Source organism: Mesitornis unicolor, unplaced genomic scaffold (genome assembly GCF_000695765.1).
Source record: "Mesitornis unicolor isolate BGI_N332 unplaced genomic scaffold, ASM69576v1 scaffold14479, whole genome shotgun sequence".
NCBI lineage: Eukaryota > Metazoa > Chordata > Aves > Mesitornithiformes > Mesitornithidae > Mesitornis > Mesitornis unicolor.
The window spans coordinates 37,888-57,825 of NW_010206651.1; the positions used below are offsets into that span (position 1 = coordinate 37,888).

A 19,938-nucleotide genomic window follows, 5' to 3' on the forward strand; every position below is an offset into this window, starting at 1 on the left:
TTAGTTTAGGTAAACTTGTTTCAAGGTCACGATTCCTGATTATTTTGACTGTGACCATAGCATTATTAAAGATATTATGAACACTAGAAGTTTATATGGGCTGAAAAAGCAACAGGGGTACTTCATAGAAGGAAAATCCACAAGGGTCTGTTAAATAAAATATCATCACCCCTGGCTCTGGATCCCTCTGCAAATCATTAAAGGCTGGAAGAAGTATTTTGGAGGTACTACTATGCTTCTGTGCTGTTCTCATACTCCTCTCAAGGCATCTGCAACTGGCCACCAGACTGGCAATGGTGGTAACATCTTGCCTTTAAGTAAGTGGTTTACAACTCGCCCAATGGTAAATGTGCTTAAAAATGTCATATATAATCCTAATGATTTAGGATGTAAGAAATTCTGAAGATTGACAGCACCCTGCCAATGTAAAAATATGGGGTATCTTTTTAAGGATGTAAGTTAAAGGATTTCTGAATGTTGACTCATTAATTTCCTCTATTTACTTTCCAACTACAAATAAACCTTATATCAGTAATACCTAAAAGCAGTCACTATGGTCTTGTTACGCTAAAATGCCACATAAATACATAAAAGACATTGTCTTTGCCTCAAAAGCACTTATTGTAGGCCAAGATAAAGCAGATCAACAGCAATATGGAGCACTCAATAACCTGAATTACTTGAGAGGTAGTTTGGAAAAGTTCATCTCAACTCCATGATGACTTTGAGAAGAGACCTGAGCAAGCAAATAAGCACAACTGATGGCTGGGAGTTCTTTAAATGTAGTAACCAACTATCATAATTCAGAAACTGAATCCACAACCAGTTTGATTCCATCAAATGGGTTTAGCACTCATCTTGTCAGCATATTTGACCAGCCCACAGCACACAGTAATTCATTCTTCTGATCAAAGCAAAAATGCAAACAACTAAACACGTGGCCATCTTACACAATATTCACAGAACAAGGAGACATCAAAAGCAAAGAGCAGACAATTCAATCATTCAAATGCAAACAAAACCAGAATAAAAACCCCAAAAGCCAAGCAAAACCAAGGGTGCATCTCTACAACTAAAGACCCTCAGAGAAATTCAATGTAACATAAAAATTCTGAATCATTTTAGCAGTTAAACTCTCAAGACCTGCTTTACACATGACACCCCACAGCAGTGAGTTTCAGTTTTCTAGTGGTATAAAATACTAACCTCTACAAAGTAGCCTTTCATAACCTTAAGGCTGCACTACAATTAACATACAATCAGAGAGAACGGGTATTAACAAGTAACTTGGAAAAACTGCAAGCTATAAAATACACCTTGGATTCAGCACAAGTCTACAGACTGTAACATTTCTAACACGAGCCTTTTGACATGCTTAAGCCAGTGTAATGGAAAGCATCTCAATATTACCAGAACTCCCTCCTACAAAAAACCAAACGCAAGCTCTACTCCTCACCAGACACTCTGGTATGCACTTTTGACAACATTTGATAGTGAAATGCAATTCAAATAAAAATAAAATACTAGAAAAAGCAGACATCTCTCTGTTAAAGTATCTGAAAAATTACTTTCTAGAAGACATTTTGAAAACCTACTAGCATTAGTTTTATGTTTAAGTTCTGCTTTTTAAGAAAGGCAGGGGCATGAGACTATTTCCAGTCCATCTGATATTGGTGCCATTCCCACTTACGAGTGCCAGCCCAGGCCCTGCACTATTAATATATGTGCACCACAGGTAATCCTTCTACCAACAAGCCTGAGATTTGTCTATATATTTTGTATTAGCTGTGTCTAGTTTCCCAGGTTCACAGGCTCTTGATAACATTGGCACTTATTTGCGCTAGTAAGTTAATGACATTTTTTAAACATCTCTTTCTTTAATAAAAGCAGAAAAGGGCATTTTTATTAAAGACGACTTGACACTGTAAGATTCCCATGCTGTCATGAACCTCGCTGGGAATTTCAGTAACGCAAGCCCAAAGGATTTAACAGCAGAGAAGGGAGCAGGATGAGAACACGCAGCCTCAAGAGAGCTCTGCTCGAGCTGCTGGGGAACTGCAGTGGCACACACTCAGGTTAGAATAAAACTTTCTGGAATCGTTTCCTTCAGTGACTGCAAAGGAAACCTGCACAGACCAGCTCCAACCTGGAATAAAATCTTTATGGTATCAGGCAGCCTTAGGAATGTAGCAGATATATGCGTGTTGCCCATTTCACAGAAAAAATTACTAATTGAAGGGTAATACTTTTATTTACTACTCTCAGTTGTGTAAAAAAACCAACTACTTTTACCATAGTAACTGCAGTTTGAGATGCTCCCTTACAATTTTTAACTGTACTTAAGACATCATTGGACTGACTACCATGTAGCTGCTAGGTAATATCAGTGAACTAATAATTTCTGACTCTTTCCAAAGAATTCATAAATCTTTCACAAAAAAGATTTTTTCATTAGAAAAACTGAACAAAGTATAATTCGAGAACATTCTTCTTCTGACTGCTTAGTCTATGGAATTAAAATCAAATAACAAAAGATCTGGAAATTGCTACAAACTTTCCAATCAAGAGGAAAGAATTCAGACTAAAAGATACAATGAACCTAAAAAGAAAACATTGAGATATAAAAAAATAAATCTAAAATAACACTCTAAAGAACATTATCTTTCTAAAGTTCTCCTTCATAATCCCCCCTTCCCTTCATTTAAATAAAAAATATTAATAATTTAAGCTTTTCGCTGCAGCAATCAAGTTATGAAGTTATTTTTCAGTTTTATGATCTTTTACCCTAGAAATGTAACAATAAAGACAGTTTTTAAAAAATACACCAATTTATTGAAAAGTAAAACTGAAAATCTGCAGTCGTAAGTAACTTCTTAAAGACTTCAAAGAAAGGGTCCACACTCACCATTGCTGCTGCCTTCAGATTTTTCTTCTGCTTGGCTTTCTGGAAGAAAAAAAGAACAAAAAAAGGAAACATGGTATTTTTGTGTTCATTATTTGAAATTACATCTAAAAAGTGGGTTGCAAAGCAAAGAATGATAAATCATTATAAAATCACAATCACTGGGTTTGATTAATGTTTATAAATTTACTTTCTGAAGAATAAAAAAATATCTCCTTTATTGCTCAAATTCAGTGCTTAAATGAGAGAACTCCATTACACCTCTGACCGAGCTCTGCAGGAATGAAGTTACACATTTACACAAGAAGTAGGATTATACTTCAGCTATGAATAGTATGCATTTATCTCATTGGTCACTCTGGACAGATGTATATTACTTTTCTATATTTTTCTTTAATCAAGGTTCTACAAAAGAATGTTCTTAATTGTAATTCTTCTTGTTGTAAATTTTTGAACTTGATCAACCTCTTCTCTACCCACTCTGCAAATCATGCAAGGATTTATTTCTTCAGTCTTTTCCCTTTCTGATCATTGGTGCACAAATGGTACCAGAGTGCAACTTGTTAGGTAGAAAAAATACACATAATCAGAAATGTCTCTGGTTCCACAGAGCAGAGAATTGAAGTATGTACAAAGGAAAAACCTAGATACAAGTGTTGCAAAGTGACTTTCCAGCAAGTTATCACTCAGATGAATGGCAGAGTCAGCTTCGGAAAGAGCTTTCTGCATGAAACTCCAATCCTGCATTTCAAGAAATGGCAGCGGCTGATGTATTTTGGTAAACTGAGCTCTAACGCTTACCAAGTCCTATGAAATTAAACCCCTACGTAAATGTGTCAACCTGAAATTCAACTGCTTCTCCTGTATTTTCCCTTTTTAAGTATCTTCTGAGAACAAAAACATTTTAACTTATCTGAAATATAGTTAAAAATGGTAAAATATACTCATTCTTAGCTTTCAAATCAAACACGTCACAGCTGTCATAACAGACTATTTACTTACATGCAAGGATGAATTACTGCTCTAACTCAGAGAGTAATTTTTGAGTTCAGTTAGTTTGATCATTTCTGCCATTTACAGGCTGGGTAAACAGAACTGAAAACATGAAATATTTCACAAAACCTTTGTCTTGCCACTGATGCTTGCTGGCTTTCATGGCTGATGGCCCTGTTTTCATTGAGATAGCTGACAGCCTGCAGATTAATGCAAATGGAAAAAGTAGTATCTGACAGATCCCTCTTTCTTTACCAGTGGCTGTCCTTAGTCTTAGCAGCTGAAGGCATGTGCTTTCTCACTAAGAAAACATCATTATACAGCCTTTTCCCATCCATGAGCATTCACAAAGTGAATTATAATCCCTGCCAACTTTCACATATACATGCAAGATAGCCTGTGTTTGCAGAAAAACGTGTGTTTTCTCATTATCAGTTTTTGTATTTAGTACATTTACAGCATAATGTTATTACTTAACCAATACCCTAACTCAGTTGTAACTTAGTAAAGGCAATATTGAGCACACAGACAAGAAGCAAAGAGGATGTGATGATGAACATGCAAGCATACTAAGATATCAAACCCTGTCTCAACTGAGATGTAAGAAGTAGCTGGATTTAAAGTGGTTTCTTTATAACTCTGTTTCAATGAAAACTACCTAGCCAAAGCTACTGCATAAGACACCACACTTAAAAATTGCTAATGGCATCTTTGATTCAAGTAATAATAAGACTGTAACATGTCTACACGGGGAGTGTGTGTGTTTGCTTGTACGTAGCAACAGAATCTGCCCTCAACAACAGAGACAAAAAACCAGACAAAATTCAAGCTTTACAAAAAAGTGGTGGTTTTTTTCTCACCATTAGACAATTTGGGTTTTTTTATGATTAGGTCACAAGTCTCTGCTTCAAAAATCTTCTCAGCACTAATATCATGAAGAAGGTAAAGGAAGTTGTACTATGTCTACTCAACATATTTTATCAGTGCAGACTACAGCTGCTGAGCCTCCTCAAGCCTCCTGCAAGATTCGCAGATAAATGTCAACAGGTTGGGATTGGTTGGTTGGGGGTTTTCTTTGTAGTGTTTTGGGGTTGTTTTTTTGGTGGGGTAGGTTTTTACACATCAGTCAGACTCAAGAAAAACCAAAGAAATTCAAAGTCGCTGAAGTAGGCAGAAAGTCAATTCCATTCCAATCACACTGAACCCATTCTAACATCCCATATATTTTGTGCATTATATCCTCAATTGTTTAAATTTGTACAGGAATTAACAGTCTACAGTTTTAATAACAAAAATTAAAAGAAAATTAGGAGCTTACCCCTGCCAGCCAGCTGAACCCACCTTACAGTAATTTTTTAATCCTCAAAACACTCATATGAAGGAAATGAATATAATACCCATTTTTTAGAGATGGAGAAATTATGTAAGCAGTCGCAGCTGTTTTCTAAATGAGCCGTATGTCACAATAATACGTACAAAATCTTGACCCATAAAATGCCGTCTGTAATTAGACTAGCTTGAGTCACATATTCTGCTTTTCTGATCATGGGTTGCATCTCCTTTATGATCCTCACAAATATCTGGAAATATGCATGACTGCCAGAGATCTGAAAGGCTGCTGCTGCTTCTATTTATTTTGATCGTGAGGCTGCTGATAACGTTTTCCTCTTCTGCTAACAGCAGTCCATAAAAGACTGAAGTACATAAAGGAACAAAGCAGCATTAAGTAAGACCCCAAAGCATTTTGGAGACAAGAATGTGTGGTTAAGTGACAGCCTGAACAAATGGAGACGACTGGAAAGTGCTGTTAAAGCAGACAGGGATACGTCAAAACTGCTCAGCAGGCAGAGCTAAGACAACAGAATGATGAGGGAGGGCGTTTGCTTCCTAAATAAGAGTTTGATGAAAAATTTGAGAAGTCATTCATTCTTCTAATAAGATTAGAAGCAGTATCACAAGGCATCAAGATTCTGAGCACTCTGTATTTTTCAGCAGAAATAATGAAATGTAATTATAGGAGTAACTGCTTTAATGAAAGAAACATCTTTCCAGGCTTTTTATTAGTGTTTCTTCCCTTCACATTTCTTTAAATGGCTGGATTTATCTAATATTTAAAAAAATACCGGATAAATACACAAAATACAGAGCTCTGAATAATCATCTTCAGTGGAACTCAATCACGCATTGTATAGTAGGCATGATTCATGTACAAACTCAGAAAAGGCCCTTTTATATATGATAATCTGTATAAAGAAAAAAAACAACTGAAAATGTGTATTACTGGTCAAGAACACACAAAATAAATGAATTAATTGAGATTCTGAAAGAAAATAAGACTCAGAACTGGAGAAGAAGGCAATGTTAAGAGCCAGAAATCTTCTGTGAAGCATGAAACAGTGAAACAACCCATGCATGAATGCTGCTCAGAAACAAAGGCCTGGTGGTCGCTCTGTCAGTGGAATTCTCTAAACACTTCCTGCTTTCAGTGAGATGGAACGAGCAAGAAAGATCTTAGAGTCACTAAAATAACCATGAAGGCAATCCCACTTACGAAGGGGGAAGTTGTGAAGATAGATTCAAAATTTCAATAAAATGAGTCATCTCACCCAACTTTACAGAAATATACTTTATTTGTGGCTACAGTGTAAAATCTTCCTCTCCACCCATCAGTCCTTTAGAGTTAGGGATGCAATCACCTACCAAGGTCTGTTTTCCCAAGTCATTTTAGTAGCACATTTTTCCGAGAACCAGCTCAGTAAGAAACTTTCATCATTATCTATAACATAGCTGCATTTTTATACAAATAATCCTAAACTACCTGCTGGCAGAAAAGCTAAACTACAGGCAATTAAAGCAGTAAAGGAATTAATTTATGATCACAATCAGAAAAAATTGCCGTTAAATGTTTAACAAAAGCATCTTCCTATTCTTTAGCCAAGAAACAAACTGTCAAATTATAGCACTTCCTTAAGTCAGGGTGTCTGCCAGTAGGAAGCTGAGAAAAAAACTATTTTAACTAAACACACCCTATATCAAACCCAAGACTTGCCCCTAGATAGCTCTTAGCTATACACACATAAGGAAAATTCATTTTGTCCAATACAACACACTGAAATGTATGCAAAATGCTCTCCTTTCCTCCCGCCCAAAAAATTACAGCTATGATAGCTGATGACAAAGATAAGCTAAAATGACTGGAAGCACAAATAGCATGTCGCATAGCAACTGTTGATGTACATATGGTGATGTTTATGGAACAGAATGTAGTTCATATTTAATGCAGAAATAATACTGAAACCAGCCTAGACAGCAAGACCCAGACAGCAAGAGACAACTGTGCTTTGGATCTCTCTGCAGTCCTCCCAGAAGCCACACTTCCCCCCGGCTCTGCTGAACTGATGTTCAGGAACACCACCACAGGTCTCAGTGATTTGCCCAGGAATGAAAGACAACACGATGTCACATGTATGCAAATACCTTTGTGATGGAAGTAGGGAGATATTTTGCAACTACTGCTTCTGGAGTGCATTGTACTACTCTGTATTAGAGCTATTTGAAAATACAGAAATAGGGAAAAAAAAAAAGAAACAAGGGAAACCACAGAGTTGGGCTAAATAGAAAGTGCACCACGTATGAAAGCCAGTATAGACCAATTTTTAACAGTATCTAGGATGGGATCCACTTAATCCAGATTTATATTAGCTCAGATCTAGTACGTGCACTGAAAAAGACCAAGAAAATGCAATTCATTAGACTTTAGACATAACAAATGGTGCCTCAGAAGAGCCTACTACTGTTCATTAACTAATATGGGACCATCAGAGATGCAGAGATTTACGGTGTAAGAACCAAAGGATTTCTTCCAACTATAACAGGTAATAGAAGCAAGTTCAGTTAAAAAAAAACCAAATCCCAAGAAAATCCATTCAGAAGTCTAGAAATTACATCATGCAGAAAATAGTAAATTACTTGTTAAATTTGATCTCTTTTGCTTGCTCTAAATGACCTGGCGAAACAACGTGAAGTGCTGAATTATCCAGAATACGTAAACTCCCTGCAGCACCTTCCAAGATTACAAAATATTTCAGAGGCACTTTTGAAATTCCTCATTCATTTTCTGAAAGACCATCAAAAAGATGGTCACTACAACATATGGATCCCAGGATTAGAGGACAGCACACACAATACATCTTAGGCTTTTAATGTGCTCAAAAAATGGAGAAAAAAAACCAAAACAGAACACAGCCAAAAAAACCCAGCCTATACAAGTGTTTTATGCCATTTGCTCCATTTTAGGTACGTTCAGTCCTCCAGAAGGTTACTGTCTGAGAGCAATGGTGCATGAAGCACTTTTTTATCCATAGTTAATTTGCATAATTCCTCAAATGCATCCTTCCAGATGCAACATTAGCAATGCCATCTGCAGTTCCGTACCAGCTTAATCTTCGCCCCATGGTTCAAACTGGCATATTGAATCTGTTACACGGTGCACTTAGCAAAAGAAAAAGGAACAAGATCACCAATGCTTTTCACAAAAATATGCTAATTATAATTTGAAGACAAATATCGGTCTGTGAAAATAAAAATGAATTTCAATTTTCTCTGACTGTCTCTTACTCCAGGTTGACAGATGTGCAAAGATGTGTAAGTTTTTATTGAGTCTTTTTCCATTGTTGCTATAATTATAGTGTTTTTTCCATGTGGATTTTCTGGCACCAAATAGGGTAGCAGCCTTTCTTTCACTTGGGATATCCACATAGTTTCCTTCTACTCTTCAGACACCTGTTTTCACACTACCCATAATTCACTATGAAATTTGTTGAAATTGGCCATGGAACTCAAAACATATTGACGGTACACAAGAGTATGGCTGCAGGAACATTGTGTCTGTAGAAAATCTGACTGGAATTTGGGATATTCGTGTCACATTCATCTTTATAACCAAAAAAAGTCATGCAAAAAAAGCACATTGAAGTTTATTTTTGATGGTACTGCCAACGCCAGCTTTAACACAACAGCAACACATTTTAGCCATTTTGCATTTAAGCAAGTTTCAAGAAAACTCACTCACTGCACTTTATGCTTGCTAATTTCAAGCAAAAACAATTTCGACAGGGTCTATGCTTATTCAGTGCTTTATTCCAAACATTTCTCACTTCACTATCTACCCTTTGCTCCCGATTAATGTAATAACTTCTACTCAATAGATCTGACTTGCGGAATAATGACTCTACAATCTGTAAGATTGTAAAGTAGGTGTGTTTATTCACACGCGGGCAGCACGGGGGGAATTCCTCCAGATCGTGTGCACCTGGTGCTGCAGTTCTCCTCACTTATATCCAGCAAAGTGTTACATATTCATAAGGTTTCCCAGTACACCTATACATATGCATGACCTATCCCCGCTTGGGATTTGAATAACATTTTCTAGTTGCTAAGAAATGCACATTTTTTAACTGATTAAATAAAACTTGGACATCTAAGTACCTAAAGCTTTTGAGACACTGGTATTACAGATGGCAAAACAGAAATCAATAGGAATCTTCTAGCTATCACATTCTAACTGATGACAAATACTCCACATTCAAGTTCAGCATCTGCACTCACTGCAGCTGAAGTTACCACTGGAAGTTTTTGAAGCAGTATTTTGTATCAAAAAGTGTCTTAGGAAGTAAAATTCCACGAGATTTGCAGCAAACATGCGAAAGTCACTGAACGTATACACACATCCTCACACCTGAAATCTCTCTTTTGTCAAGCATTCTGAGGTTGGGGCACAGAGAAATGAAAAAGGATGAGGTGCAACTAAAATGCTTGCAACGTTCTTGAAAACTTTCTCCCTATTTGTAATCTATGAATTATAAAAACCAGCATTTTTAAAGTGTTGCAAGTCACACACATGAAAATATAATTTAAGTGAAAAAAACAATAACATGATTACATTAGTTTCAGAAAAAGGGATAACAAATTAAAAGTGTGTGAGTTGTAGTGTAAGAGTTTGTATTTACAGATATAACTGAGGCAGCCAAGCTACTTGTACCTTAATGTCTTAATGTTTAGCCATTAAATCTTTAAAATAGATTTTCAAAAGGAGGTGGTCAAACTTGGACTAGATTATCTTTAAAGGTCTCTTCCAGCCCAATACATTGTATGATTCTATGAACTTACTAAGTATTCTAACTCTGTCCTGTGAGTTATGATTTTCCCTCCATCAGTTATTTGCTAAAGCATCACACTGCCGTGACAGCACTTACCTACCAGCCTATGAACATCAAAACAGCAGAAGCTGGTTACACTGCAGTTTTCTGCTCCACAGAAGGCAGAGGTATCAAAAAATCTTACTATTATTTGTCTTCTGGGGACATCAAAACCTAAGTGCCTGAAACTGAGATACCTTATGCAGACAGTAAGATATGCTCTTCCTCCCTCCTTTAACATCCAGAACACGACCATGTAATTTCAGTCAAAAACTTCAGAGCACACAGGAGTTATATGAAAGGCAGTCTGCTGAACTTACCATACAGTGTAACACTACCATGTCCCTTAAGTCTAACATGCAATTACATGCCATTCAACACATGATCTTGAATTTCTTAATCACTCATACAGCTACTGAGCTGAACTTAAGGCAGGCTAAACAGCTGAAATCCAGTGAGAAAAATTAGAACCTTACTTCTGCACTGTTTGGTATTATAACCTTATTAAGCTTTAACACACTTAAACCATACATATATTTTAAGAAAATGTGGTGAACAGATGTATTTATTGCTAAAATGGATAGAGGAAGAACTGGACAGAGGAAGAATCAGCATTCTTATAAAACTATATCCACAGCAGAGACCAATTCAAGAAGAAAAAAAATATCCGTTGCTTCCAAAAGTACATGGGAACACAAAAACATTTTTTCAGTGAAAACCCTAAAGGGAAGTACACAATGAACTGCGCTCCATGCTCACTCTGTTCTCTTTAGCAGACTCACAGCTGAAATGTACATAATCCTATGTAGAGAACTTAAATTAGTTGCTCAATCATATGAAGAAAAAGAGACAGAAACGAAAAAGTACAACAGTGTTACGTACGCAGATAACAACAAAACACAGCCAAAATCTGACTTCTGAGTCTTCTGGTCTTTGCAGCATTCAGTTTATTGAAATAATCAATACTGTAATCGTACCAAGTAATTTTAATTCTAACTTACCTACTGGACTTTCTGTGAACACTGTTAAGGTTTGTCCTCCCACACTTTGCAAAAGAAATGGGTGTTCCCTTGGTGCACTGACTGAAGCAGGTTTTCCTCCAATATCACTGATGCTTGCAAGCTCTTCATTCAAAGTAAATGACACCTAACAGTCACAATTACCACAGTGTTACTAAACAGACTCAATTACACAGCTTTACAAGTCATAGGGAAACAAAAAAAAAGAGAGAGAGAAAACACAAGTAGTAGAGCACATTTTCATTTGAAAAACATAAAGAGTAGTATAAGAGCCTTATGATATTGGTCTCTTGTTGAAATACAGAATTCAAAGCTTTCATGTACTTAATAAAATTTACTTGTCTTTTAAAAAAAATTGTAAATTACGTCCTCCTGAAGTTAGAGAACAATTTGATTTTACTCATTAAAATGTAAGGCATAATAGGTTTTCTGACATTGTTCAGTACGAGTGCTTTAAAATGTGTCACACTGCCAGTTTAGTTCCAGAGGAAGTGTTCATGTATCACAGCAAGCGTTATCAGCCCAGGGACTCCTGAATTGCATGCAGCCCAGGAAAAGTTAAAATACGGCTCCTTTGCTGTGTTTACATTGCATGCCCAATATATGAGCTGAGAAGGTACTGGGGGGACTGGGTAACCACAATCCCTAGCCGCACGACTCAGCAAGAAAACAAGATGGATACTTCAGACGAGCGCTGCGTGCTTTTCCTGCACATCCTGCTTAGCCTCATCCTGTCATGCAGCAACAGCTGCTGCACCATATACAGATTTTGGTGTGGGGCTCACAAAATTAGGGAGGTTGGCTCGTATTCCAGCCTAGAAGAGTGCAACCAAACACCCAAACCTCCGGTAGAACACTTTCCACTTATTCTAAAAGGAGTTTGGCCAGGTTATCAAATGGCAAATGCAGCTTGCTGCCCTGCCATTTTTTTGTTCAGCTTCTTCCAATTGAGTGACAGGCCTATGTGGTATCTGAAGTAATTCTAACTAATGCAACTTCCCTTATCTCCTGTAACAGACAGAAAGTTACTGTCATCCACTGAGGCTGCTAATAAGAGAAGTTAACTGCTGCATGCTGAAAAATCTTCAAGTTGCTTTATTTTTAGTAGGATCAAATTCCAAATACAAGACAGAATAATTTCTGAAATTGCAACCCTCCATCTCCAATTTCTTATGCTTTATCATCACCTTCCTTACTTCTTCCTTTTGCACTAACACACCTCAAAATCTTTAGGGAGAAGGCCACTACTAGGATTGTTGCTTACAAATGGGTAAACAAACTTGGGGAACAAAGACTTGATTGAAGTCCCACAGTAAATCTATGGGCAGAGCTACAAACAGAATTCTCCCGATTCTGTGGTACAATGCTTCATTACAGGTGTAACAAAAAATACGTGACATTAGAAACCAGCATGTTCTAAACAATTTTTAGAATTCAAAATATAGCACAGCCTTTGTATTTAGCAATTACTTACTTCTGTTCTTCCTTGAGTTCTGCAAAAGAAAATATTTAAGGTTTTAGTTTCCATAATCTAATTCCACAAGTTTAGCTTCCCTGATAAAAAAACAAATTCAAATTCTGGTTTTGTTACTTATGTCCACTCTTGAGCTGCTCAATTTTGTTTTGTTATGCTGATGCCCAAGAATAAATGGGAAAAGTCAGCAGGTGAGAACAGAAGCAGCAAAACAGTACTTATAAGTTAAAGAACATTCTCCAGTTAGATGTGCATATTTCTTGGGTTTAAGAAACCAAATATCATGTAATTTCATACAGCCTTTTCCCAGTATAATTTCACATAATTTCTATTCATAATCACTGTACAAGCAAGTACCATTCAGGTATCAGAGAAATATGCACAGTGTTTGCAAGAAACAGGATTATGCATTATAAGAGGTGCAACATAATCTATTTTACTTAAGGTAACTTCTTCTAAGAATTGCAACCAATAAAGGTACAGTAATGGCTTACTTGGTAATCCTTAGTTTTCCCACTTCACCTCTTCCTGAAGCTTTATTCCACTGTTGTGACAAGTATTTGGGCACCTAAGAAAAGAAGACAGATTTCAGGAAAAGCAGATTTTAAAAATTCTACATAAATTGTGTACATGTACAGATTTCAAATGCTTTTACTCAGACCACTTCAGAATACAGTATGAGCTAAATACAGCAGACAATATAGCATCTGGATTGGAAGGGACCGTTAAAGGTCATCTCATCCAACTTTGCTCAGCAAAGTTACTCCAGTTCTTAAAAGGCAAGCTTAAAGATTACAAACAACATTTATTCTGTGAAAACAAAAGGTTAAGTGTTTGTTTTTATCTATGGTGCTGTCGCTGATGAACACCTATACACCTATCTGAACACTTCCATGAGGGCACAGTTCCCCAGGACCTTAAGAGGTGGCCTGCACTGGCAGCTGCCACTGCCCTGCCCCAGAGAAGAGCTCCCAGCTCAGCCCATGTGTCCGTGCATCCGGCCCTGCTGAGGCACTTCGGGCTTCTCAGTTTACACCCAGAGGAAGGAGAAACTTCTCTGCCTTCTCTGCTCCACCACATGGCATCAGTTCTAGCCACATCTACCCTTCCTTGCAAGAAGCCAGCTCTATCAGTTGTAAGTGCAGAGTGTAGTGGTTTGCAGATCACTGTTTTCCCCCTCCTATTCAGCAATTACTACTGTCTTTTCTATTATGGTTTTTTATAAAGACTGAACACGACACATTAATAAAATGACTGTGAGATTGGAGCAATTTCCCCCCTACACACAAGCCATTAGACGTTGAAGTACTGTGGCACATCAAGAGATGGAATACAGACCTGAGGCAATAAGGACAATCTCACATCTGACTAAAACTAACTGTAAGATGTTCAAGTGATATGGAAATTACAGATATTTTTCAAAAGGAAATAGCTGAAAGTAGTCTAATAGAAGCTACTGCTTCCTATAAACCCTTCTCTTTCTACTAAGGATGCAGCAGAAAACATAATCTTAAAGACCTACAGTAGTCTCAGGGTCTAGCAAAACAGTGAGTTGTTAAAAGAAAAATTGTTTACTGTTCCAATGCCACATACTAGAGAACCATACTGATACATGAATTTTATATTTTTCTTCCTCATATGCTCATGACACATCAGAACAAATCTACATTATTTAATTTTGCATCAATGTTCCTTACTGGTACAGCAAAGTTTATTCTGGCTCACACAGTGCACAACTACTGAAAACATCTGTGCCCACATAGACAAACGGTGTGAAACACAGCCAGTGAGAAAGAGAAAGGTATTGAGCTGTGTCTGTGGCATTTTCTGTTTTGAGCAGCAAAGAGGCACTTTGTAGTCTGATTTTGTCTCGCATGGAATAAAACTAAGGCAAGTTTCACTGCACAGCTGTATGTTCAGAGGAGTCTGTTCCAGGAACTTGTTGACAAAGAGCAACTTGCTAACTTCTAAAGCTCAAATGAATTATTGAACATTAACCTTTCATTTACCTGTTCTTCAAAACAAAACAAAACAACCAGAAAACATCTTGGTACTGGCGCTTAGCACTTTCCTTTAGTCTCACAGCACCTCGTGAAATACTGTGCAATAGCTAGAAAATCCAGATGTCCTCAAACTGCTCAGCCAAACTAAATGTCAGACCAAGTTTCCATAAAGTCAAAACACTGGGTGAAAAATGCCACAAATGCACAAAAGAAAGTCACAAATTGGCACAATCAGTTGATATATATTTTTTCCAGTTTTCAGAGTGGTAATTTTCTACAGTAAATTTCTTGCCAGATCAGGTATCATTTTCTTTGCCAAGGTATCATTACCTTTGTCAGGTATCTTTAACTTAAGCCAAGATAAATGTTATGACATATGCCCCAGCTGACTCAACAGAACTATTATTATGTGCTTGCACCTAATCTGTATCTAATTTATATTGCCAGGTAATAAGGCAGACATACATTCAAGAGGAGTGGACATGGAGTGAAGGACTCTCATGCTGTTAAAATCACTGACTTGCTATATAATATAATCAGACAGGGAATTTATTCAAATTAAGAGGTTTCAGATCAATCAAACTTGTTTCAGCTGCATGGGAAACAGTCTTAAAGAGTGCAATTAATCATCTTTCTGCTGGCCTCTCCGCAGTCAAGGGCTCTGCAGAGAGAAAAAAGGGTTAGGAAGGACTGTGATCAAAGGATTACTTCTAGCTATACACAGTTATTTCAGTTAAAACCAGAAGGTCCTCTCAAAACCACGTGATAAATTTTGCAGCTCCATATTAATGAACAATCATAGGAAAGATTAAATAAAGTCTTACACAATCTTCAAAGATCCCACAGCAGGATTTTGAAAAATACACACTCGGAGAAAGACTGACTTGTGGAAAGATTACCTGCCATACTGAAAAGCTACTGAACATTATCAAAACAAGTGGCCTTTATTCTGGGATTTGTAATTTAAGAACATGCAAAAAACTCCACACAATTTAATCACAAGAAGAAACCTGACATGCTAAGCAGCATCACTTCAAGACCTCCTCAGACTGCTGTTTTCTTCTTGCTACTCACATCACACAAACACCAGGCTCCAGTACAGGAGATTCCCTGCAGGTAGCATACAACACGAGGGCCCCTGCTCCACGCATCCTTCAGCTTATTCACAGCTTCCTATCTGCCTTCAGAACAAAACACACAAGCAGCCCCTATCTGTAATAAACTACTTCCAATTTTCTGTAGGAAATTCATGGCTAGGCTTTGCGAACAAAGATAAGGGAAGGACACTACCCACACTTGCTGCAAACGCGCTGATAGCTAAACAGGCCAATGCAGAATAGGCAAGTCCGGTTGCAAAGGGCACAGCAGAAAGTCTCCTTAGGTGGTATTGGCAAGGCGTGGTTCTTTCTGCGTTGTCTTTTCTCCTCGAGACTGATTCTACGTGCGTTCTCAAAGGAGACAGCAGTGTCATGGATGGTGCGTCTCCATGTCTCCCGATTGGAGGCCAGAGTGGACCACTGATGGTAGTCAACATGGCCAAAACTGAGGTACTGTTTCAGGGAGTCCTTGGGGCTCCTCTGTTACGGCAGCCGGTGGTGAGATCACTATAGAGGACAATCTTAGGGAGGCAGTGATCCTCCATCCTGGAGATGTGCCCTGCCCAGCGCAGCTGTGTCCTCAACAACATGGCCTCAATACCGGTGACCCCTGCCTGTTCAAGGACAGTGACATTAGTCACGTAGTCAGTCCAGTGGATGTTTAGGATTGTACGGAGGCAGCGCTGATGGAAGCGTTCGAGGAGTTGCAGGTGCTGGCGGTAGATGACCCGTGATTCAGACCCATATAAAAGAGCAGACAGTACAATGGCTCTGTAGACACTAATCTTTGTACTTTTCTCAAGGTGTTTATTGCACCAGACTCTTTTATGGAGTTTTCCAAAAGCTCTGCATGCCTTTGCTAACCTGTTGTCTAGCTCTTTGTCAATCCTACCATCCGAAGAAATGATACTTCCTAGATAGTTGAACTGCTGGACTGACTTAAGCTCTGATTTGCCTATGGTGATGTGGGGGTGATGGAAGACTTCCTGAGGTGCAGGTTGGTAAAGAACTTCTGTCTTCTTCAAGCTGACTTCCAGCCCAAAAAGCTCAGCAGCCTCTGCAAAGCAGGATGTTACAACGCTGCAGAGCTGCTTCTGTATGAGCAACGAGGGAAATTACATTAGCTCTTTCTCTATAGCAATCCATATGCAGTAGGTACATCAGAAACTGATACAGGCTGATGTCAGGCTCTATGTTTTCATTTTCCTTCAAACATACAAAAAAGAAATTGTATAAAGATATAATCTTTCTAAAATTAGATCCATGCAGCAAACTAAATTAAAAAAAAATCACACAGGAAACAAGAAATTAACAATTCTAATGACTGACTCTAAATGGCCTTCACTTTGCCACAAGTACATAATCACAGTTCTTATAATATTTCCCTATCTCAGCTTTCACTGGAAACACAGGAAAAAATTATTCCAGTTGCCTTCTGGGTTTGTATTAAAGAAACTCACTCGATTTCTGGTACCTTCTATTAGTGTTCATGCATCCACAGTACACATCACTATGTATTTTACTGCCTGTTAAGTAGACTCTCTGGAATACTTCCTGTGCTAGCATAATACATGCTAAAAGGAAAGAAAATACACCAAGGTTTTTATTGCAGAACTGATTGCTCTCTCTTGCTCTATCTTTGAAGGATATATTCAGCCTCATTACCCCAGCTAGTGAAGATAAAAGGCACAGGTGCTACACAGTCATGCCTCTGAGTCTGTTGAAGGTCTTAGCAACAAGGATAGTTGTTTCCAAGTTCAGGCCCAAAGCAATTCAAAGGATAAAATCCTGCACATCTCTTGCTATGATCTACCAACAGTAGCAACTTTGTAATTTTTAAAATTTTTATTATACAAGAAGACAGCCAAATTATAATTTAAGACCATGCCCACAAAGGGTTACATTAATACTTACTTGGAAAAGCAATATTTAAGCATTCCTTTCAGTCAAGTTTTCTCATTAAACTAGGCAGCACTCTGTGCTCAGAGTGGCATCAACTGTAAGCACAGATGTGCCTGACAATTCCCGGCTTGCTCAGGAATCACCAAACCATATCAGACTAAAAAACAAGCAAGTTCAGTGTCCTGTCTCCAAGTGCTGCCAACAGCAGGACTTAGAGAAGAGCAGGAGAACATAAAAAGGAAAGGCTTTCCCCCAGCATTCTATTCCAATTACTTCGATCTTTGAGTCAGCAGCCTCAAGGTAAGGCAATGTATTCATTTTTAATATCTCCATCTGATTTTCTTGCCTGAATTTGTCAAACGGCTTTTTCAGCATCTGTGGAGTATTGACATTCACAACTTTCTATTGCAACAAGTTTCAAAATGGTACCTGCTTTGTCTGCTCTAAGCCCCATTAGATGAATTAATTTGATATACTATTAATTCTTGAGTTAGAACTGACTCTTCCCTACCCATTTCTTCCCTGTCCACCTGTGATGTTACTGTTTCTCAGACATTTGCAAGATTTCCAAGTCAATCATCTTGCCAGCTTGAAAGGTAACAATGTATTTAGGAGTTTCCTCCACAGCCACCATTCCCTGTTCCCTAGATCACAGAATCATTAAGGTTGGAAGAGACCTCCAAGATCATCAAGTCCAACCATCAACCTAACCCCACCATGCCCACTAAACCATGTCCTGAAGTGTCACATCCATGCACCTCTTGAACACCTCCAGGGATGGTGACTTCACCACCTCCCTGGGCAGCCTGTGCCAGTGCTTGACCACTCTTTCAGTAAAGAAATTTTTTCCTAATATCCAATCTAAACCTCCTCTGGCGCAACTTGAGGCCATCATCCCCAGTGCTTTTCTTGGTACTGTTTTTAGGTCTATTGTATACTTTCCACAATGGAGGACAAGACCAGAACTACACACAGTATTCAGGATACAGGCACTAAGATGGCATAATAAAATTTTCTCTTTTGTTCTCTGTATCTTTTGTAATCATGCCCAATGGTGAATCTGCTCTTTTGACATCACATTCTCACAGTTATCCATCTCTACTGTGAAACTAAACCTCCTTTCTAATGACAAAAACCAGCAGAGACCAATCACTGTGTGGTGAATACATCATGTGTATTAGGATAGTTTTTCTCTGTGCACATCAGATTAGATTTTTCAGCTCTGAATTTCATCTGCCATTTTATCATCCTGTCACGCAGTACTGTGATATACTTCTGCAGCTTTCTATTGTCACCTTTCATTTTTATTGTCCTGGATAAGCTATTACAATCAGAGCATATACAGCGTTCATTACAGTCTCATGAAACCAGACGTTCAGGTGTCAGTACGAAAGAGGAAGCCCAATGCAGCGACCTACCCACCATCACAAATTCTTCACAGCAAAGCAAGTACGAAATTCCCCACTATTTTCAAACAATAAGATGTTTTGGTTGTTGAAGTATGATGGTGCCACACCCCCTCACCACCCAGGACCAGTATTTGGGTACTACCCTATCCTCACAGGTTCTTTCAAGTTGACGGTCTGAGCCTTCTCCCTCACTCCTCAAATAAGGAAGAGGAGGAGGAGGATACTATTTATCCCCAGACAGAAAAAATAAACATCTGGAAAAATGAAGGCACATCCACAGGAGATTAGAAGGGAGCCAGGGCACATACTCCCCTATTGGCTGTGAGTCTTCTCTTTCCTGAGCCAATGCTTGCTGTTGCCAGCAGAAGCAGCCAAGCCACCTTGACAGAGTCTCCACAGAACAGAGCTGATGATAGGTAGGCAGTGGTGGCCTAGTCAGCAGCAGCAGACGTGAGCATGGCCCTGCACCAGGCAGATGCTTGGATTTGATTTGATTTGATGAGCTTTATATCTTTTCCTAGCACCTCCACTATAATTGTACTTCTCTAGCACCAAGGTAAGCCATAGTGACAAGACACAGGTGTTCATTTTCCTTATTTTTTTAAACCAGGATGTGAATTTGGAAGCACTCAAACTTTCCGCGACTCTCAGATTTTTAGGAAAATACAAGTTACGCTACTATGTTTGTTACGTCAAACAGAGCACTAGTTCAGGACGGCTCCCAGGTAGCCCACTTTCACCTGTGGTGTTTCACTGACCCCCGCAGCTGCCCCCAGCGTCCACGAGGAGGGGAACGGGGGCAACGGCTGCCTGGGGGCACCGCGGGCCGGCACCCCCTGCGCCCCAGTCACGGCCCCACTCCACGCTGCCGTCCGGCCTCCTCTGCGGGATCCCCCTGGTCGCCACCACGCTAAGCACGGCGGGGGGCGGACGGGAGGGGGG

At 38.7% G+C, this 19,938-nt stretch overlaps 1 protein-coding gene across 1 annotated transcript in view; it reads right to left on the reverse strand.

Annotated features, from left to right (window-relative positions):
- The window catches only part of LOC104546456 (general transcription factor IIF subunit 2-like), a 40,976-nt gene that overhangs the window by 20,909 nt on the left and 129 nt on the right, over positions 1-19,938 (reverse strand). The window contains exons 2-5 of the mRNA XM_010191854.1: positions 14,919-14,931; positions 13,080-13,153; positions 12,586-12,604; positions 11,094-11,238 (exon numbers count right to left, since the gene is read on the reverse strand). Of these exons, the coding sequence (XP_010190156.1) occupies positions 11,094-11,238; positions 12,586-12,604; positions 13,080-13,153; positions 14,919-14,931 (251 nt within the window). The remainder of the gene's footprint in view (positions 1-11,093; positions 11,239-12,585; positions 12,605-13,079; positions 13,154-14,918; positions 14,932-19,938) is intronic.